The 27,042-nt window shown below is 35.2% G+C and overlaps 1 protein-coding gene across 1 annotated transcript in view; it reads left to right on the plus strand.

Moving 5' to 3' along the window:
• spidr (scaffold protein involved in DNA repair) overlaps positions 1-27,042 on the plus strand; it is a 105,855-nt gene that overhangs the window by 66,410 nt on the left and 12,403 nt on the right. The window contains exons 11-16 of the mRNA XM_056450222.1: positions 8,614-8,772; positions 15,893-15,980; positions 18,876-19,007; positions 21,424-21,483; positions 23,543-23,744; positions 24,182-24,313. Of these exons, the coding sequence (XP_056306197.1) occupies positions 8,614-8,772; positions 15,893-15,980; positions 18,876-19,007; positions 21,424-21,483; positions 23,543-23,744; positions 24,182-24,313 (773 nt within the window). The remainder of the gene's footprint in view (positions 1-8,613; positions 8,773-15,892; positions 15,981-18,875; positions 19,008-21,423; positions 21,484-23,542; positions 23,745-24,181; positions 24,314-27,042) is intronic.

Below are 27,042 nucleotides of genomic sequence, written 5' to 3' on the forward strand. Positions count from 1 at the left end.
TTGTTTTCTTTTTATTAAAGTGTTTATATTAATTACATTTAATTAAATTTAAACTGAAACACTGTGTAAAATTTTATTTGATTCATATCCTGAATTCTAACATAAATAAACTTGAGAGAATCTCATTTTTTGTTGTCTTTACATGTGAATCAACACTGCTCAACTTCTGTGCCATTTTTGAAAACTAATGTAGTGTGAAATTAGAGGAAAAAAAATCTATTTCAAAATTGCTGTTGGACTCATACCAATAAAAACTTGTGGAAATCTTGTTTGGATCTTGTTATGAATTAACACTTAATTTTAGAACATCCTTTTGCAATGTACTATGCTAGAAGATTAGATAAGTAGACCAATTTTTGTATTATTATTTGAATCATTGAAAAGATTTGAATCATTGTTTTGTTGGTTCTGCATGTGATGCAACAGAAAACCGAACATCTGTGCTACCTTTTGAAATGTAATATGAAAAATAAAGAGATAGAAATCAATGGAAAATCATTAATCCTTTTTGTGTGAATCAACACTAATCCTGATAACGTCCGAGGCTCAGACACACTCTCCCAATTCCAAACTCGATTAAAGACCTATCTGTTTAGTAAAGCATACACTCAGTGCACCACTTAGCAGGATTCCACACAGGTTTCTGCATCTTGTTTATATGCACTATGAACAGCAGCTACGATAATTATTCTCTTTATTCTCCATTTCCACCTGGGGATACTCTTCCAGAGGCCCTCAGACTATGCAGAGTCACCGATTCGATCCAAGACCAAAGATGAGATGATCCCAAGGTTTCCATATCCTGGACCAGGCCGTATCCTGAGCAGCTACTGTGATGGTCATGGAGGAGTGGAGAACATGAGACTGATTCCTGTGACGCTCCAGAGACAGACAAGTCTTCGCTGAGGCCAGCTTCCAGCCTCCGCCGCTAAGACTGCAGCTCTGCACAAGACGTTTGGCCAGCAGAGAAATTAAAATGGTGGTGCCCAACTGAGCCTGGTTTCTCTCAAGGTTTTTTTCTTCACTTTCGCCAATTAGTGAAGTTTTTTTCCCTCTCCGCTGTCGCCACTGGCTTGCATGGTTTGGGATCTGTAGAGCTGCACATCGTTGGATTTGCTCTTCAGTGTTTGGACTCTCAGTGGTGATTTTAAGCCACACTGAACTGAGCTAAACTGAACTGAACTTGAACTGAACACTACAAACTGAACTGACACTGTTCCAATTTACTATGACCTTTTATGTGAAGCTCCTTTGACACAATCTACATTGTATAAGCGCTATACAAATAAAGGTGAATTGAATTGAATTGAAACTAATGTCAACGTTTCAGATGTTCCAGATACATTCTTCACATTTGAAATTGTGTTTATTTTAGTATGTGCGATTTATCATTTTTTAAAAAAAAGCTTGGTTTTGGACTCGGGCAGTGAAAGTTAAACCACACTGGACTGAAAACTGGACTGACACAGTTTCAAAAAACGCACTATAGAAATAAAGATGAATTAAATTTGTATTTAAATCACACATTTTAAATTGCTGTATAATATTGAATTTAATCTAGATCTAAGCAGAATCTCAAACCTGAATTTCAACTTAAGCTTGAGAGAGAATCTCGTTTTCTGTTGTCTTTGTTTGCAAGTCAACACTCTATTTAACTTTTAAGCTATTTTTGAAAATAATATAGGACAAAATTAGATAAAAAGTATAGATAAATGTGTTTGGAAACAGAAACTGATTCTTATTTGAACAAATCTTCAAATGTTATTAGATTCAAACCAATAGAAGATTGTGGAAATCTTGTTTTGGCTCTGGTTATGAATCAATGCTCAACTTTAGAACCACCTTTTGCAATGTAATATGCTAGAAAATAAGAAAAATTAAAAAAAAAAATATTATTATATGTGAACAAATCATTGTTCTGTTGGTTCTGCGTGTGATGCAACAGAAAACCAAACGTCTCTGCCACTTCTTGAAATGTAATATGAAAAGTAAGGAGAAAGAAATCAATGAAAAATCATTAATCATTGTGTGAATTAACACTAGTCAGCGTTTTAGATTTTCCAGAAACATCTTTCACATTTGAAATTGTGTTTATTAAAGTATGTGGATTTAGGTGTGCAATCTTCAAAATCAATCGATTTTTTTTTTTATTGAAAACTGACAACATTTATTGACCAGGAACACTTCTCAAATAACATTATAAACTGAACGGCATCTACGTTTATGTAAGTCTGTTTTTTATTATCCTAAAGTTTCCATAATCCTAGACCAGGCCGTATCCTGAGCAGATGCTGTGGCGGTCATAGAAAAGTGGAGAGCATGAGACTTATTCCTGAAAGACCCCAGTAACAGACAAGTCTCCGCATTGATCCCGTGGGCTTGCCTGTATTCCCGCCGTTGACCTACTCACACCTGCAGCTGGACGTCCAGTGTTCTCCAGCTCCCAGTGCCTAGACTGCAGCTCTGCACAGGAAGTTTGGCCAGAGGAGAAATGGTCGTGCCCAACTTGCGTCTGGTTTCTCTCAAGGTTTTTTTTCCTTCACTTTCGTCAATTGGTGACTTTTTGTTCCTTGCCGCTGTCGCCACTGGCTTGCTTGGTTTGGGACTTGTGGAGCTGCGCATCGATGGACTCTTCGGTGTTTGGACGTTCAGCAGTGAAAATTAAACCACACTGAACTGAACTAAACTGAAGTTCAACTCTGAAAACTGAGTTTCAACTTACTAGAACTTCTATGTTAAGCTGCTTTGACACCATCTACATTGTAAAAGCGCTATAGAAATAAAGATGAACTGAATTGAATGATCTTAGTTAGTTTTCTTGCATGTAATGTGAGGATTAACCAATATCACCAAGTCGTGAACATGCTGAAGTGTAGTTAAATTACTCAAATATTAACTTAACATCTCAGTGAGTTCATAAAGTAAATATTTCAGAGGCACTTACCAAAAAGTTTGCCAATCTCTTTTATAAACAACCTACTAAAATGGCTTGTTTACAGTCTGTGCATTAAGTGGTTTGAGCAGCATTACTTACAGATTTTTATTTTGATGAATATCAATGCGGAACTGCCATGCATGCACTTTTTGAACTAAACAACACGTCTTTGCCCAAATCAGTGTGAAGAATGTACAAATCAACTGTGTTTATTTTAGTATTCCACTATAGTTATCTCTACCGTGCAATCAAATCACTGTCTAGCATGTGAAAATATATTTAAACACCAGCCTGTTTGTTTAGTCCTGCGGTTTAGCTGACTCCAAAAAAAGTCGCCAGTCGCTTCTGTGAAGTGACTATCTGAAGAAACTATTAATACTTTGCAAAAATATCATTTTGAGGATAGAAACACCGGCATGTGACCGCTGCGAGTCAGGCCATAGATCAAGTTATTAGTTCATCCCTGTCCGGAGCCAAAGTCAACATTTCATCTGTAGACGGTATCTGTGTGTGTGTGTGTGTGAGTGTTTGTTGTTGGGATGAAGCTCTTCATCAGAGACTCTTATATGCAGGTCTTACATTTTATTTATGACTCCAGAGTGTCATTAAGAGTTTGTCCAAATAAACGAATGCATGCTGGATTCGCTGAACGACTTTCTCATGCACTTAAAAAGCAATGAGAAATTGTGCAAAATAGGGTTAAATTATAGCTTTAAGCTGGAGTTAAGGGGCCAGGCAGAACATAAGCAAAACGACTCTGTAGAAATTAGGGCTGCACGATATATCGTTTCAACATCCATATCCAAATGTGTGTGTCTGAAATAGTCACATCACAGCATATGTAATGTTAAGGTGAGATTATAGTTGATCAGCACAACAGTTGAGAATACATGAGATTCATACATTGAGAGTCAATTCAAAGTATAACCATAGCAGAGGGAAACTTTATCATTTGCATGTGTTTAAAAGGCATTTTAAGAGAGTTTAAAGCAGGGGTCACCAAACTTGTTCCTGGAGGGCCGGTGTCCTGCAGATTTTAGCTCCAATCCTAATCAAACACACCTGAACAAGCTAATCAAGGTCTTACTAGGTATTCTTGAAACAATCAAGCAGGTGTGTTGAGGCAAGTTGGAGCTAAACCCTGCAGGGACACCTGCCCCTCCAGGACCGTGATTGGTGACCCCTGGTTTAAAGCATTAAGGCACAAAAAAAAATTTGCAGTGGTCAACATATGTGAGTACACCCCTCACAAATCTCTCATTTAAATTAATATGTTCTATAGGATGCTGTACAATATTATATTTGTGCATATACATTAGATCAGTCAGTACTGAACTAAATCTGGAGCTGATCTAACAAAATAACTTATGATAACGGTCCAAAATTACTACACCTAAGTTTATGTCAGGGAAAAATATTAAATAAAAAATGTAAAGAGAGCTAAAAAAAAATTCTAGAGAAACAAGAAAAAAAATTAATGCACTTTTTTTTTTTAAATATTTTGTATGAATTTAATTGTATTTTTCTATTTTTAAAGATGTTTGGTGACTAAAATGTTATTTTAATAAATATATCTGTTTAATAAATCTGTTTTGTTCAAATGCACCAAAATATATTACCTATATTCTCTGACAAATGGATAAAATATTAATTTTCAAAATGTACATTTGTAATTTCAGTGAAGTATAGTTTTACTTCTGAGAAGCCTATACAGTGTTATTTTACCTTTCATTATTCAAGTTTTGTACCTGAATACTGTTTGACTCAGAAAACCTCACACCACAGTTTATTTAACTTTTTTCGTTGCTTTATTGAAATATTTTTTTGCTGTAACTTGTTTATTTATTTTAATATACATGATTTACACCCTTATACATAATTAATGATCTTTCTAAATAAAGCTGTGCAAGCCATCTGCGGCAATTGTATTCATATCGCACACAATATCTATTGTCGTGAAACAAAACAACGTTAGATTTTTCCAGTATTGTGCCGATTTGAGTATGAATCTCTCTAATAATATAGATTTTTGAGACAAAATGTACACTGAAAAGAAGATTGGATTTACAAATGTTTTTAAGGTAACTGGTTGCAATCAATTTTTATATACAGTGCTCAGCATATAAGTACACCCCATTTGGAAAATGAATATTTTTATCAATTTGTCAGTGAATATAGGTTATATATATTGATGCATTTAAACAAAACAGATTTATTAAACAGATATATTTATTAAAATAATATTTTAGTCACAGAACATCTTTAGAAATAAAAAGATAATACATTTATTGTATGCAAAATATTTTTTAAAAAGGCATATCAACAAAATGTTATATATTTTTGCTTTTTTTATATATATATATTTTCTTATTTTATTGAATATTTTTCTCTAACATATAAACTTGGGTGTACTCATTTTTGAACCATTATTGTACGTTATTTTGTTAGATAAGCTCCAGATTTGGCTTCAGTCTTGACTAAACTAATGAGCACAAACCCAATATTGTAAAGCTTCCTATAGAAAGTATTAATTTAAATGAGAAATTCGTGAGGGCTGTACTTATAAATGCTGAGCACTGTACATACAGTTGAAGTCAGAATTATTAGCCCCCCTGTTTATTTTTTCCCCAATTTCTGTTTAACGAAGAGAAGATTTTTCTCAACACATTTCTAAACGTAATAGTTTTAATAACTCATTTCTAATAACTGATTTATTTTATCTTTGCCATGATGACAGTAAATAATATTTGACTAGATATTATTCAAGACACTTCTATACATCTTAAAGTGACATTGTAAGGCTTAACTATGTTAATTAGGTTAACTAGGCAGGTTAGGGTAATTAGGCGAGTCATTGCATAACGATGGCTTGCTTTGTAGACTATCAGAAAAAATATAGCTTAAAGGGGCTGATAATTTTGACCTCAAAATGGTTTTTAAAAAATTAAAAACTGCTTTTATTCTAGCCGAAATAAAACAAATAAGACTTTCTCCAGAAGAAAAAATACTATAGGAAATACTGTGAAAATTTCCTTGCTCTGTTAAACATCATTTGGGATTTTTTTTTATTTAAAAGGGGGCTAATAATTCTGACTTCAGCTGTACATACTTATACTTAATCATTCATTCATTTTATTTTCGGCTTAGTCCCTTTATTAATCTGGTAATCTGAACCGCCAATTTACCCAGCATATGTTTTACACAGCGGATGCCCTTCCAGTCGCAACCCATCACTGGGGAACATCCATACACACTCATTCACACCCATACACTACAATTTAGTTTTTTCAGTTCACCTATAGCACATGTCTTTGGACTGGTGGGGGAAACCGTAGCAAACCCACGCCAACACGGGGAGAACATGCAAACTCTACACAGAAACGCCAACTGACCCAGCCTAGGCTCCAACCAGTGACCTTCTTGGTTTGAGGCAGTCATGCTACCCACTGCGCCACCGTGATGCCCCATACTTAATTATTTATATATGATACTTAAGCCACACAAATACTTATTTCCGCATTTCCTGTGAACCCAGCATAAAAGGCTTTGATCTCTGGCGGTTCACTTAATATGCATTTTAAATAGTGCGTTTTCGCTTTTACACCTGGACTGAGATTTTTTTTTTAAACAAAGGCAGGTAAAACTATTTGTATAAATATACCTGTGCACACGTGGGCATGGCTTTAATCTCACATTTTAATTTTTTATAGTCCATGAGTAGCAAATAATTTACCTTACACTTAGAAACACACTTAAAGGGACCCTTTTATGCCCCCTTTCACAAGATGTAAAATAATGTGCCTAGAGTGTGTATGTGAAGTTTCAGCTTAAAATACCACACAAATAATGTTTTATAACTCTTTAAAACTGACCCTTATAGGCTTTGATCCGAATTCTGCTATTTTGGGGACTGTCACTTTAAATTCAAATGAGATTGTGCTCTTTTCAAAAGAGGGCAGAGCTACAAACACAGATTCAAAGCAAGATTACTCTAAATGGTGGACGGCTGCTTCTCACCTAGGGCTGTTTATGCTAACGAGAGAGAGATCATCAATACTGGGCGGGGCTTTCCCCCTCTGATGACACGTACAAAGGGAGAATGTCAATCTTAAGCTGCGTCTCAAATGGCACACTATGCGCTATGCACTATGTACTTATGCACTTACACACTCAACAGCATAGTATATGTATGTAGTGTTGTCCCAAATGGCACAGTAATGTTTTTTACTAAGCTGAAATTCAAACTGTTTCCCTGATGACGTTTGGAGGTTGCCAAATCAGTGAAATAAATCACCAAACTATCAAATAATACCTGCCATGAGTATAACCGCATTCACCATCGGGATGCCCTATAACCACTGTCTTAGGAGAATTTTGTTTTTACAATCAAAGATAAAGTTATCCAACATGTGCGCCCGATAGCTCCGCCCCTTCCGTTACGTGAGCAAAACTGCGGTCGTTGAATGCGAAGTGTCCATCATGCCACACTTCATTTTACCGGTTGAATGAGTGCATCATCTGGGTAATTAAAGTGCACTTATATTTTTTTTTAGGGTTTTCAGTGTAAACGCACTACTTACACTATTTATACTACAAAATGGCGTAGAATAGTGCATAAGTATGCGATTTGGGACGCAGCTAAAGTGTTTCTGCAGACTGTTTTTATCAAGTGTGATTATAAAAATTGAATTGAATACATTTTTAATCACACACTGCTTTCACACAACTGTGTTAAACGGCTTAAAGTGATTTTAGCATAATGGATCCTCTTTAAAAGAAAAAGTCACTAATGAAAGCTACATTTTTAATTTGCAGTGTATTGACCTTATGAGAGGACGCTGCCATTGGAATCTTTTTGGCTCAAGACTTCCAGTCTCATTCACTTCCATAGATTTCTAGATGTTAAAAACAGCTCGTTATGATGCTTGATTTTACAAACTGATTTTTTCTTATTTTTTTATTTTACCTTTTATGTATAGTCATGAACATACTTGTTTGAAGAGCATGCTGTTTGAGTGTTTTCTGCCGTTTATTATTCCTAGTCATTTCTCCCTGCTGAAAAATCCAGCTTAAACCAGCCTAGGCTGGTTGGCTGGTTTTAGCTGGTTGACCAGCCTGGTTTTAGAGGGGTTTTGGCCATTTCCAGGCTGCTTTCCAGCCATTTCCAGCCTGGTCCCAGCTGGTCAGGCTGGAAAATGACCAGCTAAAACCATCTAAGACCAGCTTGACCAGCCTGGTTTAAGCTGGACATTGCTGATTTTGGCTGGGCTCCCAACCTGGCTAGGCTGGTCAAGCTGGTTTTAGCTGGTCATCTCCCAGCCTGACCAGCTAGGACCAGGCTGGAAATGGCTGGAAACCAGCCTGGAAATGGCCTAAACCCTTCTAAAACCAGCCTGGTTGACCAGCTAAAACCAGCCAACCAGCCTAGGCTGGTTTAAGTTGGTTTAAACTGGTTTAGACTGAATCGAAAGTACAATCACAACATGAGCACACTCAGTATTGAAGAATAAGCTCAATAATGTGGAATAATGTTCATGGCCTGACACTCACTACTCTTAAACTTACTTTTAGAAGTTCCACATTTTATTCATACCTCGAGTTGTGTTTTCAGAACTCTTTCCACCACTGAATATGAGTTATTAGATGATTAATATTGTTGTTTTTTTCCCCTTCATCAGGCTGTGTGCTCTGGTTCAGGACGGTTATGGGATGTTCAGTGAGCTGCTTCTTCAGTGTGTGTCCTCAGACTTGGAGATCCAACAGGCCTCGGATCAGTTGGAGGGCCGTGTTTGTCTCCTGCGGGCCTTCAGGGTCGTCCAGCGGCTCACACGCGACAGGTCAGTCTGGGATGAAAAGCGCACAACACTGAACATCCTGCAGAGCTCTGACAAACAGCTATTTTAAATTAAAGTATTAGTCTGTCAAGAAAAACACAACCACGTTCATTTCCCCTTCCTTAAAGCAACAGTTATTTCCTCAGAGCCTCGCTCCTAAAGTTAGTTGCGGGTGATAATTTATAAATCAGTAGGCGCTGGAACACAAACTGAGCACAAAGAGCACTTTGAAATGTTTATTTAATTTACACACACACATGCACAGAGAGAGAGATTTATATACATATAAAAGAATAGATATACAGTAAAGAGCAATATTTTGAATTATTTTTGGGCTTTATTTTAGTTTTATTATAATTTCAAACTGTAAAAAGTGGAAAATTAAACTAATTACTTCGACTTGTTACAATTTGACAAACTTAATTTATGACAGTTTTTATTAATAAATTAAGTTACTTCATAAAACAAGTTTTAGTAATTTATTTAAAGGGACAAGAATGGAACAGTACACACAGTACTGTACAAATCATTTTCTTCCCATGGTAATATAATAATAATAATAATACTTTTATTACAGTGCAAATAATTTCCTTCCCATGTTGATATGATATATCTATATCTATCTATCTATCTATCTATCTATCTATCTATCTATCTATCTATCTATCTATCTATCTATCTATCTATCTATCTATCTATCTATCTATCTATCTATCTATCTATCTATCTATCTATCTATCTATCTATCTATCTATCTATCTATCTATCTATATATATATATATATATATATATATATATATATATATATATATATATGAAGAGTTTGGATGCAAAAACCTCTAAGTACCGTCTGAAATTCCCATCGTTAATGATTTTTTTTCTTAGCCTCCTTTGTTTATGTTGAGTTATTTAAAGGGCTAATTCTATTCCATAAAACCGACACTACTGAATCTTTATACAGGAGCCGGATAAAAATGCTCATTTTAGAAGAAAAATTCAGAGGAATTTAGAGATTTTTGCATCTGAACTCTTTTATATATATATATATATATTTATCATTATTATTATTATTTAGTATTGGTTTATTGTTTTATTTTTAATTTCATTCTTATTTTATTTTATTAATTTTAAATTAATTTATCATTTTAATTTCAGCACCGTTAAGTGCTATTACACATTTGCTTACACTTTCAGTTTTTGCTAACACTTGTTAACATGTATTTTATTTAAATTTTTTATTTTATATATATATATATATATATATAGATATGTATGCATGTATGCATATATATATGTGTGCATATATGTATATATGTGTATATATATATATATATATATATATATATATATATATATATATATATATATATATATATATATATATATATATATATATATATATATGTGGGAATATATATATATATATATATATATATATATATATATATATATATATATATATATATATATATACAAACATATATATATGTATACACACACACACACACACACACATATATATATATATATATATATATGTTTTTTTATTTTATTATTTTTTATTTACAATTTTTTTGTCATTTTTATTTTTTATGATTTTTGTATTGGTTTATTATTTTATTTTTATTGCTTTTAGTTTTATTTATTTTATTTAGTGAAGTACACTGAAAATTAATCATCTCTAACTGAAAGTTATTCTGAGCTCCTGTTTCTCAGATTAGCAGCTCTGTGTGTCAGAGTGAGATTTACGTCTGTGTTCAGAATGGCTGGCGTCTCTCCTCTATCTGCTTGGTCACTACTCTAACATTTCTGTAGTTGAAGTTAAAGGGGACATGTGGAGGCAAATTCTGGAGACACACTTGAACACATCTGAACATGAACCGCGTACACCAATGCACAAGATGCCTTTCAGCATTCACGGCTTATTTAGGTTCAGCAGCTGTCTATATGCTAAAGAGTTTTTGCACGCTTAAGGAAATTCTGTCATTATTTGCTTGCTCTTATGTTTATCAGAATGTTTTTTTTTTCGTTGGAATTAAATTAGCAGAATGTTTATGCTGCTCTTTTATTTTTAAGTGAATATAGACTTTTATTTTATTTTATTTTATTTTATTTTATTTTATTTTATTTTATTTTATTTTATTTTATTTTATTTTATTTTATTTTATTTTATTTTATTTTATTTTATTTTGACAGTCTCCGTCCATTCTCGTTTTATTGAAAAGGCAAAAGAGCAGCCTGGACTTTTTGTATTTGATGGAAAAACTTATATTTACTCCCTGCGTTCGCGTGGGTTTCCTCCGGGTGCTCCAGTTTCCCCCACAGTCCAAAGACATGCGGGCATGCGCTGCATAAAACATGTGCTGGATAAGTTGGCGGTTCATTCTGCTGTGGCGACCCCTGAATAATAAAGGGACAAAGCCGAAAAGAAAATGAATGAATGAATGAATGAATGAATGAATGAACTTATATTTATATTTACTTATATTTATCAAATTAGGTTTAATTTTATGTTTTCATTTTTGTTTCAAGTAATTTTTTTTTATGTGATTTCATTTTTCTTTCAGTTTTAACTTTAGTAATATTAATGCTGCAATCTCACTTGCTAAAGCAATCCTCATTTTGTTTAGTTTTATCTTATTTTGTTAGTATTTTCATTTTTTAAATTAATTTTATTTTTGTTTTGTTGTTTTATTTTAATTATTTAATTGTTTTCTTTTTTATTTAATTTAATTTTGTTAATATTCTTAAATTTATTATTGCTTTTAGCAGTTTTGTGATTTTAATTTTTTAATTAACATTATTTTTATTTTATTTATTTATTTCTGTTTACAAAATTGTAATTTTTAATATAAATAATTGTAATATTATCAATTTTTGTAAATTGTAGCATTAATTGTTTTGGCATTTTCATATTTTTTATAATTTATTTATAAAATATTATATTTAGCTTTAATTGAGTTTTTTTTATTTCTTTTTTATTTTAATAAAGTTTTTAGCACATTTATGTGATTTAGAATGTTGTAATTGTTAATATGAATTATTTGTATTTGCCTTTATTTTTACATTTTACGTTCATATGTTTATGTAATTTTATATATATAAAATTTCAGCTTAGTCCCTTATTTATCAGGGTTCACCACTGTGGAATGAACCACCAACTATTTCAGCATATGTTTTTACGCAGCGGATGCTCTTTCAGTCACAACCCAGTACTGGAAAACACCCATACACACTCATTCACACACACACACTCATACACTACGACCAATTTAGCTTACCCAATTCACCATGTCTTTGGACCGTGGGGGAAACTGGAGCACCCGGAGGAAACCCACGAGAATACGGGGAGAACATGCAAACTCCACACAGAAATGCCAACTGACCCTGCTGAGGCTGGAACCAGCGACCTTCTTACTGTGAGGCGACTTTGCTAACCACTGAGCCATTGTGCCGCCATATAAAATTTTTTTTTTGTAAAAATAAGTTAATGATAGTAATAATGTCTTTTCACTTTTACAGATAAACTCTCAGCTTTAAATCTGGCTATCTTCTCTTTATTTGTGCCCAGTTCTGAAAAAAATTCTCTGAAAAAAAAAAAAGTTTTTTTTTTTTTTTTCATACCAAGGAAGAAACTACTACTGTCGGCTGTAAGACTGTCCTGCAAGACATCTGTCCTGCAAGACATCAGCAATCCAGCTTGAGTGTGTGTTAAACTGGACGGGGTGGTTGAGCGGCTCACAGGAGAGCTGCAGACTGTGATTCAGCAGCTGAAATGAACACACACTTCACAGCGCCGTCTTATTGTCTCCTTCCAGCAAATCATTCATTAATGTGAGCTTTTACAAATACTGAAACTAGACTGGACTGAAGAGCTTCAGATGATCGAGACAGTTTATGTAATGTTACTAAAAGTGAAGCTGAAACTAAACCACAGCCAACCTTTCAGCCTGGTTTCATACAGAACTCCTAATGAGTTTAAGTGTATTTATGAATTTGTTGTCTTTAAGTAAAGTTTTCAATGATGGCTTTATTGTGCGTTTGTCATTTTTATTATTCTTGTTTTAGTTTTTTTATATTATTTTAATAGTTTTTATTAGTATTTTAAATGAGTTTTCAGTTATATGTTCAGTCGTTTAATATTATTTTCTGTGCTTTATTTTAATATAACTTTTTAATATTCTATTCTACTTGTTTTTTTTTGTAATTTTTTTAACATATTACTGTATTTCTAATTCACTTTAAGTTCTATATTTACATTTTTTATTTTTATTGAATTATGCATATGGCGACACGGTGGCTCAGTGGTTTGTGCTGTCACCTCACAAGCAAGACGTTTAAGTCCCGGCTGGACCATTTGGCATTTCTGTGTGAGGTTTGCATGTTCTCCCCGTGTTGGTGTTGGTTTCCTCCGGGTGCTTCGGTTCAGTCCAAACACATGCACTGTAGGTGAATTGGGGAAACTAAACTGACCGTAGTGTATGAGTGTAAATGAGAGTGTATGGATGTTTCCCATGCAGCTAGAAGGGTATCTGCTGTGTAAAACATATACTGGATAAGTTGGCGGTTCATTCCGCTGTGGTAACCCCTGATTAATAAAGGGATTAAGCTGAAGGAAAATGAACTATGTATTTCTTTAAAAAATACATTATATGGTTTCTATTAATATTTAGATTTATCTATATTATTATTCATGTTGTTTTTAATTTGTTGAGCTTTTTTATTGTGGTTTGTTACATATTATTATTATTATTATTAGTTTATTAATATTTTGATTTATCTTTTACTTTTTTGTTCGTCTTTTTACATAATTTTTTTTCACTTTTGTCTTTATTAATGTTTGTTTCATCTTTTATTTCAGCGTATTTTTTGTGAAGTTTACTTATGAATTAAAGTTGAGAGGATCGCATGCGTATGATTTGTTGCAGCTGGTCCCGCATTATTTAATTTATGATTCACCAATCAGACGATTCCTAAGCCACTATAAATACCCTAAGTTCCATATCACAGCCATCTTCGTTTTGAAGAATCCCCCCTTCCACCCCTACTCCTCCTCCTTTCCTAGATGGGTGGCACGGTGGCCCAGTGGTTAGCACTGTTGCCTCACAGCAAGAACGCCACTGGTTCTACTCCTTACCAAGCCAGCCAACGTTTCTATGCGGAGTTTACACGTTCTCCTCGTGCTCACGTGGGTTTCCCCTGGGTTATCCCTGGTTTCCTCCCACCATCCAAAAACATTCAACTTAAGCTAATTGACTAATCCAAATGAGCACCATAGACATGCTCCTAGTAAGTAGTTATCTCTTAAGAGCAATCACTATCTGTTCATTAGCTACTACAGCAGGGGAGTTCTCGAGATCTGCCTGAGCTCAAACTCCCCTCTCGCCTTGCAAATGGGAGAGAGCCCCAGGCTCGAGGATCTTATGAGCTCAGGGCTCTGTCCCGGGACAGCATGCCAAACAAGCTTTATAATCAATCATCAGCTAAGGGTGAACACTTGAACCATAATTTAAAAGTCCTGAGCCTTTCTTTTCAGCCTGCTTTCATACAGGACTGCATTTCTAAGCCTTGAAGCTCTGAGTTTAGTTCTAAGTGCACTTCTAAATTTAATGTATATTTCTTTTTTACAATTTATTTTTGGCCTTTTTGCCTTTATTTGATAGGACAGTATTGAGACAGGAAGCGAAGTTGGAGAGAGAGAGAGAGAGAGAGAGAGAGAGAGAGAGGTAGGGTAGGGAAATGTCCTCGAGCCGGGATTCGAACTCGGGCACACCCTGACATGCTACTGCGCCATATGTCGACGCGCTAATCACTAGGCTATTGCGCCGACTAATGTACATTTTTTATGTGCTTTTGTTCTTTTTAAATGTGATTAAATATTTTTATTTTATTTACTACTTTAATATTTTGTGTTCTGTTTTTATTATTATTTTGAAAAAGCTTTTAATTAGGATTGTTTTATTTTCGTGCATATGCGTGTGTGTTTATGTGCATTGTTTGTTGTGTGTGCATGCATGTATGTTTAGTTCCACTGTGTGTGATTTAATGTATGTTTGATGTGTAATTGCATGTGTGTACGCATACATGTGTGTTTGTGTGTCTATGCACATGTGCGCGTGTGTGTGCATTTACATATGTGATTGTGCATGTCTGTCACTGCGTGTGTGCGAGTGAGTGTGTGTGTTTGCATGTGAGCCTACATGTATGCATGTGTATCTACATGTCTGTCAGTGCGTGCTTGAGTGTGTGTGTGCATGTACATTTTTACGTATTTGCTTATGTTTGTTGGTGTGTGTCTGTGTCTGTGCATGTGAATGTATGTCACCGTGTGTGCTTGTCCGTGTGTCTGTGCATGTGTGTGCACATGTACGTGTATGTGTGTGTGTTTGTTTGTGTGTGTGTGTGTGTGTGTGTACATATATCTGCGTGTTTGTGTATTTGCATGTGTGTGTGTGCGCACTTATGTTTGTCAGTGTGTGTCTGTGTCTGTGCATGTGAATGTATGTCACTGTGTGTGCTTGTCCATGTGTGTATGCATGTGTGTTTGTGTTTGTGTTTGTGTGTGTGTGTGTGTGTGTGTGTGTGTGTGTGTGCGTGTGTGTGTGTGTGTGTGTACACGTGTGTGTACATATATCTGTGTGTATTTACGTGTGTGCGCGTGTGTGCACGTACAGCATGTTTGTCTGTGTGTGTCTGTGCATGTAAATGTGGCACTGTGTGTGCTTGTCTGTGTGTCTGTGCGTGCATATACATGTATGTGTGCGAGTATTTGTTTGTTTGTGTGTGTGTGTCTACATATATCTGTGTGTGTGTGTATTTGCGTGTGTGTGTGTGCGCACATACAGTATGTTTGTCGTGAGAGTCTGTGTCTGTGCATGTGAGTGTATGTCAATTTGTGTGCTTGTCCGTGTGTTTGTGTGTATTAACAAGCCTCAGCCTGCGAGTGTAACTGATCTGTCTGTTGTCAGCAGACTGTGTTGATCTCCTCTAGAAGCTCAGTGTGTGTGTATATCTCCAGTCTGAGCTAATGATTGTGACAGTGTACACACTCCTCCTCCTCCGGCTGCTGTGTTTCAGGATCATGGATTCCTCAATTGAATGATTTCCCTCTTCTCCTTGCAGATGTTCTTCCCTCTTCAGTCTGATCGACAGTGTGTGGCCTCCTCCGGTTGATCTGAAATCTGGGGATGATCCGCCGCAGTCTCCCAGCGTAGGTTTTCAGATCACATCATAAACATCACAGCTCATATTTATCTCTCATAGCTCCTGCTTCTGGAAGATTGCGTCTGGATATCAGCTCATAACGTCAAAACAAGAGCAGCGCTGCATACTTCAGCAAAGCACTCTAAATAAACCTTCAGAGCTTAAAAACACAGAATTACTCATTAGCGGTGCTGTGACGACAAACACGAGAGCGAGTGATTTAGAGAAACACTTCAACTTTTAGCTTTAATCCGAAACTATTTGTGTTAGCTCAGTGATGTCTGGCATCGAGCAGCTGCTGTGCTGTTACTTTTAGAGGAGATTTTCACCTAGCAGGTGTGAACATGGCCAACAAATCCTGTAGACTAACAGACGAGGAGAGATCAGAATATTCAATTTACACCATAATATCTGCAGGTTTCTAAGATTTTCTGTTGTTCAGTATAGAAGAGGAGTTGCATTGGTTTTTAAAGCTTAAAACTCTAGATTTTTGAGGCAAATTCTCACAGCCACTTTTTGTTCAAATGTAAATAAAAGCTGAGAAATACATTTTTTTTTCTCAATGATGCCACTTGGACATCGTCTTATCTTTTTGGAAGAAACCTGTGTTATAGCCAGTATTATAGATATACTCTTATAGTTTTGATTTCAGATTTTTATATGTATTTTAATATATTTATGGATAAACATGTACAGTTAAAGTCAGAATTATTAGCCCCCCTGTTTATTTTTTCCCCAATTTCTTTTTAAAAGAGAGAAGATTTCTTTAACACATTTCTAAACATGAGAGTTTTACTAACTCATTTCTAATAACTGATTTATTTTATCTTTGTCATGATGACAGTAATTAATATTTGACTAGATATTTTTCAAGACACTTCTATACAGCTTAAAGTGACATTTAAAGGCTTAACTAGGTTAATTAGGTTAACTAGGCAGGTTAGGAGAATTAGGCAAGTTATTGTATAATGATGGTTTGTTTTGTAGACTATCGAAAAAATATATAGCTTTAAGGGGCAAAAAAAATTTGACCTTAAAATGGTTCATTAAAAATTCAAAACTGCTTTTATTCTAACCGAAATAAAACAAATAAGACTTTCTCCAGAAGAATAAATATTATCAGACATACTGTAAAAATTTCCTTGCTCTGTTAAACATCATTTGGGAAATATTTAAAAATAAAATTGAAAGGGGGGCTAATAATTCTGACTTCAACTGTATATACTATATTTATTTATTTATGTATTTATTTATTTACTTATATTCAAAATATATACTGTCAAGCCTGAAATTATTAATACCCCTGGCAAATTCTGAGTTAAAGTTTATGTTCAAATGTAAATAAAAGCTGAGAAATATTTTTTTCCACGTCTCCCATTTTTGGGAGAAGCCTGTGTCACTTCTGGTCAAAAAAAACAAAAAACTTGCTGGTTGAATAAAAGTAACTTCATGCCAGAATTGTCGACAGTAAAATAATTTAGGACTTGTCTGTGTATATAACATTTCTTTTGACTATTTTTCTCATAATTCTAAGTGAAAACCTCATAATTGTAACATTTTTCCAGGTTTATTTTGCATTCATTATTTAAGTCTTGCAGTCATTATTTAAGTCCCACAATTCATATTTTTTCCCTTAAAATTCTGTTTAATCTATACATAGTTTTAACTTTTATTAACTGGATTGTTCAGTTTATTTCCTAAAGTTAATACCTTTGTTTAAATTTCATATTTAGTAAAGTTTACATGTAAAATTATTTTTCATAGAATAATAAAAATCTAAAGTTAATTGAAATTTAAAGTAACTTTTTTTCTCCTATTTATGCATTTATATCTAACAAATCAGACATTTTTTATGTAGCTGTAAGAAATGGAAAGTTCTGAGAAATAAACTAAAAAACTAAAGCTAAAAAACCTTCCGTATTAAAGAAATTGATTATGAATAGCATTTTGTAATCATATCATTTCTTAAAGGGAACTTTTTAGTGAAGTTGCACAAAAATCACACATTTTCATTTATCAGAACTTTATAAATATATTTGCAAATGTAGACAGAATTATAAAAATATGCAAATATAGACAGTCATATGTTAATGAACGTGATGGTCTCTACATGAGAAATAAGTAGAGATCAAAGAAACAAATGAAGTATACATCAAAGTTCCTGAAAGCAAAGAAGTTGACCTCCAGGATTGGCCAGCCCATTCACCATACATGAACATTATTGAGCATGTCTGGGGTAAGATGAAGGAGGAGGCATTGAAGATGAATCCAAAGACTCTTGATGAACTCTGGGAGTCCTTTGCCATTCCAGATGACTTTATTAATAAGTGATTTAAGTCATTGCAGAGATGTATGGATGCAGTCCTCCAAGCTCATGATGGAGTCAGACACAATATTCATTCTTTCTCCACTGCACCATGACTTTATATTCTATACTGGACAAAGTCAGACCTTACTGTCCTAATTAAATAATTAAATATCAAGGTATGATCATATTTTATTTTGGTAAAATAAGCGTAATCTAGAGGCCTTTGCCTTTCATATAAGCCACTTTTGATACCAAATCATCAACTAGAAGTCAAGTTATTAATTGTTGATGGAAACTTGGATAGGTGACAAACTTTTGTCAGGTAGTTTATATATGCAAATGTATATAATCATATTTTAATGACTTGTGATGGTCTCTGAATGAGAAAAGAGTAGAGTTTAAAATAAAATGAAGTATACATTTAGTGACAGAAATGAACAATATGCTTTTATTTTAATCACATGACCCCATCTGATTGAGAAAACAGTAACATAACTGAATGATATACTTTAATTTGATCGCTTGACCCCATATAAATGAGCAGACTGTCTGTCTGACTTTTAAATAATCAGGATAATACCGTATGTGTTTCAGGACAGCGTCTCAGCACCCAGTTTCTGCTATAGGCTGAGTGTTCAACATGGTCACGTGAGTGTATTATCAGGACAGATTGAATCTGCAATGCACCGTCCAACTAAACTGCAGACACTGAGAGAGATCCTGCAGGTACAGCACACACTGCATCACATCCTTAATTATAGACAGACAGAGAACACTTCACTAAAAGTATTATTTAAATATAAAAATAATTATAAGGCATCTCAATATGTTGTTTTTTCTCTGCATATTCTGAGTCTACATCTTGCAATTCAGATCACTGCTTGTTTGCTCACAGTTAGTACCTTTTCTATGTGAGTATTGCTATGTGAATATGAGTTTACATGTAGATTTTTATTTCAGATTATTTAATGTATTTTAATATATTTTTATATATACATGTATGTAAACAAAAGCATAAAATAAATGTATTTATTTATTTCCAAAGTAAATACAGTCAAGCTCAAAGTCATTGGCAAATTCTGCCTTAAAGTTTTTGTTTTAAATGTAAATAAAATATTTAGAAAAAATAATATAAATATTTTTTCCACAATGATGCCTCTTATATGTTGTCTTATTATCTTTTGGGCGAAGCCTGTGTCATTTCTGGTCAAAAAAAAAAAAACTTGTTGGTTAAATAAAAGTAACTTGTGAGGGGATTAATAATTTTGGGTTCGACGGTAAGTGTGTATATATATAAATATATGTATATAAATATGTGTATATATTCAGATGCAAAAACATCTAAGTGGCATCTGAAATTTCAATCAATCTATGTTTATGTTCAGTTATTTCATTTTAAAGGTGATGAAAATAACTTATTCTGTGCACTAAGGGTAAAAAATGCTAATTTTAGATGAAAATTTCAGATAAAACTTAAAGGTTTTTTGCGTCTAAACTCTTCACATTCAAATTCAAAATCTGAAATAAGAACTGTAAACGTACACTCACCGGCCACTTTATTAGGTACACCTGTCCGACCTCTCGTTAACGCAAATTTCTAATCAGCCAATCACATTGCAGCAACTCAATGCATTTAGGCATGTAGACATGGTGAAGACGATCTGCTGCAGTTCAAACCGAGCATCAGAATGGGGAAGAAAGGTGATTTAAGTGACTTTGAACGTAGCATGCTTGGTGCCAGACGGGCTGGTCTGAGTATTTCAGAAACTGCTGATCTACTGGGATTTTCACGCAGAACCATCTCTAGGTGTTATAGAGAATGGTCCAAAAAAGGGAAAATATCCAGTGAGTGGCAGTTCTGTGGGCGTAAATGCCTTGTTGATGCCAGAGGTCAGAGGAGAATGGCTAGGTTAGTTTGAGGTGAAAGAAGGCAACAGTAACTCAAATAAACACTCGTTACAACCGAGGTCTGCAGAAGAGCATCTCTGAACACACAACACGTCCAACCTTGAGGCAGATGGGCTACAACAGCAGAAGACCACACCGGGTGCCACTCCTGTTAGCTAAGAACCGGAAACTGAGGCTACAATTCACACAGGCTCACCAAAATTGGACAATAGAAGATTGGAAAAACGTTTCCTGATCTGATGAGTCTCCATTTCTGCTGCGACATTCGGATGGTAGGGTCAGAGTTTGGCATTAACAACATGAAAGCATGAATCCATCCTGCCTTATATCAACGGTTCAAGCTGCTGATGTAATGGTGTGGGGGATATTATCTTGGCACAGTTTGGACACATTAGTACAAACTGAGCATCGTGTCAATGCCACAGCCACCCTGAGTATTATTGCTGACCATGTCTATCCCTTTATGACCTCAGTGTACCATCTTCTGATGGCTTCTTCCAGCAGGATAACGCACCATGTCATAAAGTATGAATTATCTATGACTGGTTTCTTGAACATGACAATGAGTTCACTGTACTTAAATGGCCTCCACAGTCACCAGAGCTCAATCCAGTTGAGCACCTTTGGGATGTGGTGGAACAGGAGAGTCGCATCATGGACGTGCAGCCGACAAATCTGCAGCAACTGCGTGATGCTATCAAGTCAATATGGAGCAAAATCTCTGGGGAATATTTCCAGCACCTTGTTGAATCTTTGCCATGAAGGATTAAGGCAGTTCTGACAAAAGTGGGTCCAATCTGGTACTCTAAAATATATAAAAAATATAAATAAAATAAAGAGGCCTGTGAGTGTATATCTATAATACTAGACTAACATGCTTTCAATGACAAATGATTAAAGCAATAAAATAACTAAATCGTGTGTGTAAAGTGTGTGCGTGTGTGTGTGTGTGTGTGTGTGTGTGTGTGTGTACTTATTATTAGTCTTAGTTAATTTATTGTTTTAGCAGTTTTATCAGTCTTATTGTATATATATTTTTTTGTTTTGACCTAACTTTCATTTTTGTATCAGGTTTTTTAGTTTTTCCAAGTCATTTTTAGTATTGCAACCTTTGTTTCTGTCTAATGTCTAAATTTTAAATGATTTTGGTTATCAGAACATTAGTTCTTAAACCATTAAATAATTTTCGTTAAATCTGATACCGTTTACTACTGATTCTCTTTATTTGTTTCAGGATGAGTCTCTGCGGTGTCGTTGCAGCTTTCAGGCTGCTGTGCTTCATAAACAAACCCTGGTGAGCGTTTCCTCAACTATTTATAACTACAAATGCATAAATCAGATAACCATTTCAACCATCTCTATATCTTCACGGACCCCTTTGCCTTATTTAAGGGTGTGTGAGAAATAGTCCTTAGCTTCCCCTGCAGATTATCTTCTCCAGAACCCACCAGAGCAGTTTTCCCATCACATTTGCCAAGTCTTTTCCGCCTCGGGGCTGCTTCCCAAACTGTACACCTTTTGGAAAAGCTTTTGGAAAGTTTACGCTCTGTTTGACGTTAGCTTATCGTAAGTGACATCATCCTGTGACAAACTACATGATTGATCTGGTAAACCCTCAGACTTTGATCTTTGATAACCTGGGATTTATTTATTCAAGGTTAAAGGTCATGTACACACACTAATGCGGGTGGCAGATAGACGTGTTTTGTTTTGATCTGCGCAGTGTGTTTTGTTATTGACTTCGCACATCTGCGTAGGTGTATCAAGGAACACTCTGTCTGAGAAACAGCCCCTAAAGCCTCTTTCCTATGATGGTGACAGATTTATGTCTTTATAAATCAGGCCAACAATTGTAGTTTTGTTTTGTTTGTTCCCTGGTGCGTTCAGAACACTTTCTTTTTTAATGAGCACCCATAGTTTACCCTCATTTTGCTGATCACAACTTGTTAAAATGTACATTTATTAAATCGTGTTATGTAATTTACTGCTTAGGTCAAAATTATTAGGCCTTGTGTGGAATTTTAATTATTTAAAAATATATTTATTTCAAGTGCTGTTTAATGTAGAGAAGATTGTTTTCCAACACATATTTAAACATACAGTGCATCCGAAAAGTATTCAGTGCTTCACTTTGTCCACATTTTTTATGTTACAGCCTTATTCCATAATGGATTAAATTCATTTATTTCCTCAAAATTCTACACACAATACCCCATAATGACAATGTGAAGAAAGAGTTTTTGAAATGGTTGCAAATTTATTCAAAATAAAAAAGCTGAAACATCAAATGTACAGAAGTATTCACAGTCTTTGCCGTGAAGCTCTAAATTTAGCTCAGGTCCATTCTGTTTCCACTGATCATTCTTGAGATGTTTCAGCAGCTTAATTGGAGTCACCTGTGGTCAATACAGTTGATTGAACATGATTTGAAAAGGCATACACCTGTCTATATAAGGTCCCAGGGTTGACAGTGCATGTCAAAGCACAAACCAAGCATGAAGACAAAGGAATTGCCTGTAGACCTCAGAGACAGGATTGTCTCGAGGCACAAGTCTGGGGAAGGTTACAGAAATATTGCTGTTCTAAAAGTTCCAATGAGCACAGTGCCCTCCATCATCCGTAAGTGGAAGATGTTTGGAACCACCAAGACTCGTCCTAGAGCTGGCTGGCCATCTAAGCTGAAAGATCAGGGGAGAAGGGCCTTAGTCAGGGAGGTGATCAATAACCTGATGATCACTCTGTCTGAGCTCCAGCGTTCTTCTGTGGAGAGAGGAGAAGCTTACAGAAGGACAACCATCTGTGCAGCAATCGACCAATCAGGCCTGTATGGTAGAGTGGCCAGATGGAAGCCTGGAATTTGCCAAAAGGCATCTGAAGGACTCTCAGACCATAAGACTACAGCATTAGAGTTTTAGCTGCATTCCTGCTGAAGATAATGTCAGTGATTAAGAGGATTATAAATTTGGAGTCTTAGGATGCACAAATAAACGTTGGAGTCTCTATAGACTGATGAAGTCACTTCATTACACTTTTTTCGGTTTTTCATAGAGATAACGTTAGTCCTGTTTTGAATCTGCCACTATGCTGACACACAGGCATTTGTAGCTCCGCCCTCTTTTGAAAAGAGCACAATCTCATTTAAATTTAAAGTGACAGTCACCAAAATGGTACAAATAGGATCAAAGCCTAAAAGAAGCAGTTTCAAAGAGTTATAAAACATTATTTGTGGGGCATTTTGAGCTGAAATTTCACATACACACTCTCGGGACGTCAGAGATAACAATAGAAAATGCACAGAAAAAGAGCCCTTTTAAATGTATGCAATCTAAACTGTGCTGGTCTTTTTCATGTAGAGCTCAAATGGAAGCGAGAGGGAGATTCTGCTGTTTGTGACTGATCTCAGTCTCCAGAACGAGCCGAACACAGAGAAGAAGAGCAGAAGCGTGTCTGTGTGTTTGAGCTCAACCTGCCTGATCCGCAGCTCAGTAACACAAGCACTGGACACACAGAGAAAACCACTCATCCTCAAGTTCAGAGACGCTGTGAAGGAGCATGGTATTTCACCACATACATCCATTCATTCATTCATTCATTCATTCATTTTCCTTCAGCTTAGTCTCCATATTAGTGGATGCCACAGCGGAATGAACCGCCAACTATTCCAGCATATGTTTTACACAGCGGATGCGCTTCCAGCTGCAACCCAGTACTGGGAAACACCCATACACACTCATTCACCTACACACACGCGCAAACATGACCTGGATGTGTTTCCATAAGATGCAGCCACGAATGCTTTAAAGCACATAGAAAATTCCATTTGTCTGTTTGTTAGGAAAAGTTCAGCGTCACTGAATCAAAACCATTCAAGCTGAAAATCTCTGCGGTCGCTTCTTCATGTCTGAACTATTCCCAAATTTAGAGCTTTCCTACATAAATCGTTGTGTTGTCCTTCCTGTTTAACACTATTGCTTATTTTTTTACTAAACCAGGTCAGATATTCTGCTGGGAACAGACGGTTATCCAACTGCAAGAAGAAGACCAATCTTTCCCCATTCAGTGGCCCATAATTCTGGACAACCTGAGTCCAGAAACCCAGCTCTACTCTCTATGCAGCGTCACAGGTTTGTAGATTCGCTCAGATTCCCCTTATTTTTGAGGATTTGGTACAAGCCAGATTCCTGGAGATTCAACATGTTTGTCTGTTTAAAGTAAAAGCAGTGTTTGCTGGCTCAGGCTTTGTTCTTGACGCTTTGTTGGGGACCTTTTTGTGGTTTGTCATTTGCTTTTCCCTCTTTTTCTCTCCCACTTGTTGAGGGCGAGTTGTCTTTCTGCCCAGTGTTGAGATATAAAAGTCTTATTTTGTTTTTAAAGGGCTCTGTTCTTTCCTCTAATATATTATTGTAGCTCATGCAAAGTGATGCAATCCAACAGTGTTTGGTTTCGTTCTGTAAATGATCCCACTAAGGGGTCGTTTTCTTAGCATGAATAATTTTTTGATCGTTATTTTACTGCTTTTTCAATTGCAGGATTAGTAATAGTAGAAACTAAACAACAGGCTGAGTAGAAACGGATAAAGCGTTATGATAGAAAAGAGTGTGCAGTCATAAATAAAATAATAATATTGATAGTAATAACATGGGAATTACAATCGCCTCACAACAAGAAGGTCACTGGTTTACATGTTCTCCTTGTGTTTGCGTGGGTTTCCTCCGGGTGCTCCGATTTCCCCCACAGTCCAAACACATGCACTCTTGGTGAATTGGGCAAGCTAAAATGTCCATAGTGTATGTGTGTGAATGAGTGTGTATGGATGTTTCCCAGTGATTGGTTGCAGCTGGAAGGGCATCTGCTGCGTAAAATGTGCTGGATAAGTTGGCGGTTCATTCCACTGTGGCAACCCCAGATTAATAAAGGGACTAAGCCGAAAAGAAAATGAATGAATGGATGAACATTGGACTTTCAAGAAACAGGGAAGTACTTGGGACAACTTTTGTTATTGTAATATATTAAAATTAATAAATAAGTAAATAAATTGTATTCATATCATTTAAATATATATATATATATATATATATATATATATATATATATATATATATATATATATATATATAGTTAATATAACTATGAAAAATATATACTATGTGAAAAAAATTACAAAACCCACTTTTTTTTCAAAAAAATAAAATAAAATAGACAATATTTCATTTTAAACATTGTAATATTGTTTAACAATATATTAATAAATGATTTGTGGCATTAAATATTGCATGCTGCTCAGTGGTTAGCACTGTTGCCTCACAGCAAGAAGGTCGCTGGTTTGAGTCCCGGCTGGGTCATTTGGCATTTCTGTGTGGAGTTTGAATATTCTCCCTGTGTTTGGTTTCCTCCGCGTGCTCTGGTTTCCCCCGCAGTCCAAAGACTTGCGCAATAGATTAATTGAGTGAGCTAAATTGTCCGTAATGTATGTGTGTGAATGAGTGTGTATGGGAGTTTGCCAGTACTGGGTTGCAGCTGGAAGGGCATCCGCTGTGTAAAACATGTGCTGGATAAGTTGGCGGTTCATTCCGCTGTGGCGACCCCTGATTAATAAAGGGACTAAGCCGAAGGAAAATGAATTAATGAATGAATATTGCATGCACTACAAAAGATTTGTATCTTCCTCTATCAATAAATTCAAATTTAAACTTGATAAACTGTTACAAATATGTATCAAGTGGGGATGAAAATGACTTGTTTTAACGATGAACTCGCTTCATTTCAGAAAACAAAATTTCTTGTAATCACTTGTAATTTGACTTCTTAACTAAATATATCCTGTTTTATAGAATCTTTTGCAGTGGACAATATAAAAGTACAGATGATAACATTATTTTTTTTTGCTGTGTGGTCAGATTAAAGGCTGATTTATACTTCTACGTCGAGTGATCGCCGTGACCCACTTCTGCGTGCTGTTTGTGTTGCTCTGCAATAACGCTTCTGAAACACTAGCTAGCAGTAGGTTTTTATATATCTCTGTGCCGCGTTTCTTCACGGGTGTTTTGTTTTTTTTCTGAACACTACAAGTAGCTAAAACTCTCTCATTCAGAGGTGGGAACTGGCGCACGTGCAACAACTTTAATCATAAGGTAAACACAAAACAACAGTTTCCATCTGGAGCTCTTGTGCACATATTTCGTTGCCTTGTACTTGTACATGTGTAATGACAATAAAGTTGAATCTAATCTAAAAAAAAAATATTATAAGTTGCATCATTTTCTTAAACATGTTCAAACAACATGGCCGACTTTGCTTTTTTTATGTTTTTTCAAACAATTGCATTAATTTTCTTTAATGTTAAACTGTAGTTTCCTTCTGCTTCTCTAAGTGTTTACTTTATGTAACTTGCAGAGATGATTCTCTAGGTTTTTTTTTTTTTTTACCAATTTTACACATTTTTTTTGTGTAAAACAAGCAAACAAAACAAACAAATGCCATGAAATTTGCTGTAAATGTGGCAAAAATTCACCACAAATTCAGTCCTTTTAAACACAAAGTTTTTTTTTTAGTAAATCCTGGAGGAACTGGTTAAGATTCTGTAATAAATGCTTCATAATGCATTACAGATTCATACGCAACACTGCTGAAAGAAAGTTATTCAAGCTCAAACCCCCTGTGGACATGATACATGTAGGTTCTGTTCTGTTCTATTATGTCATGCTCAGCTTTCATTGCACACATTATGTTTAGATCATCAATTACAGAATACTAATGCGATATTTTAGACTTTGCATCTCTGTGGCTGTTTCACCCTGTAGATAAGACCAGTCATCTGACTAGAAAGTGTAACAAGCACAAATTATCTTCTGCT

The sequence above is a fragment of the Danio aesculapii genome, chromosome 24 (genome assembly GCF_903798145.1).
Source record: "Danio aesculapii chromosome 24, fDanAes4.1, whole genome shotgun sequence".
Lineage (NCBI taxonomy): Eukaryota > Metazoa > Chordata > Actinopteri > Cypriniformes > Danionidae > Danio > Danio aesculapii.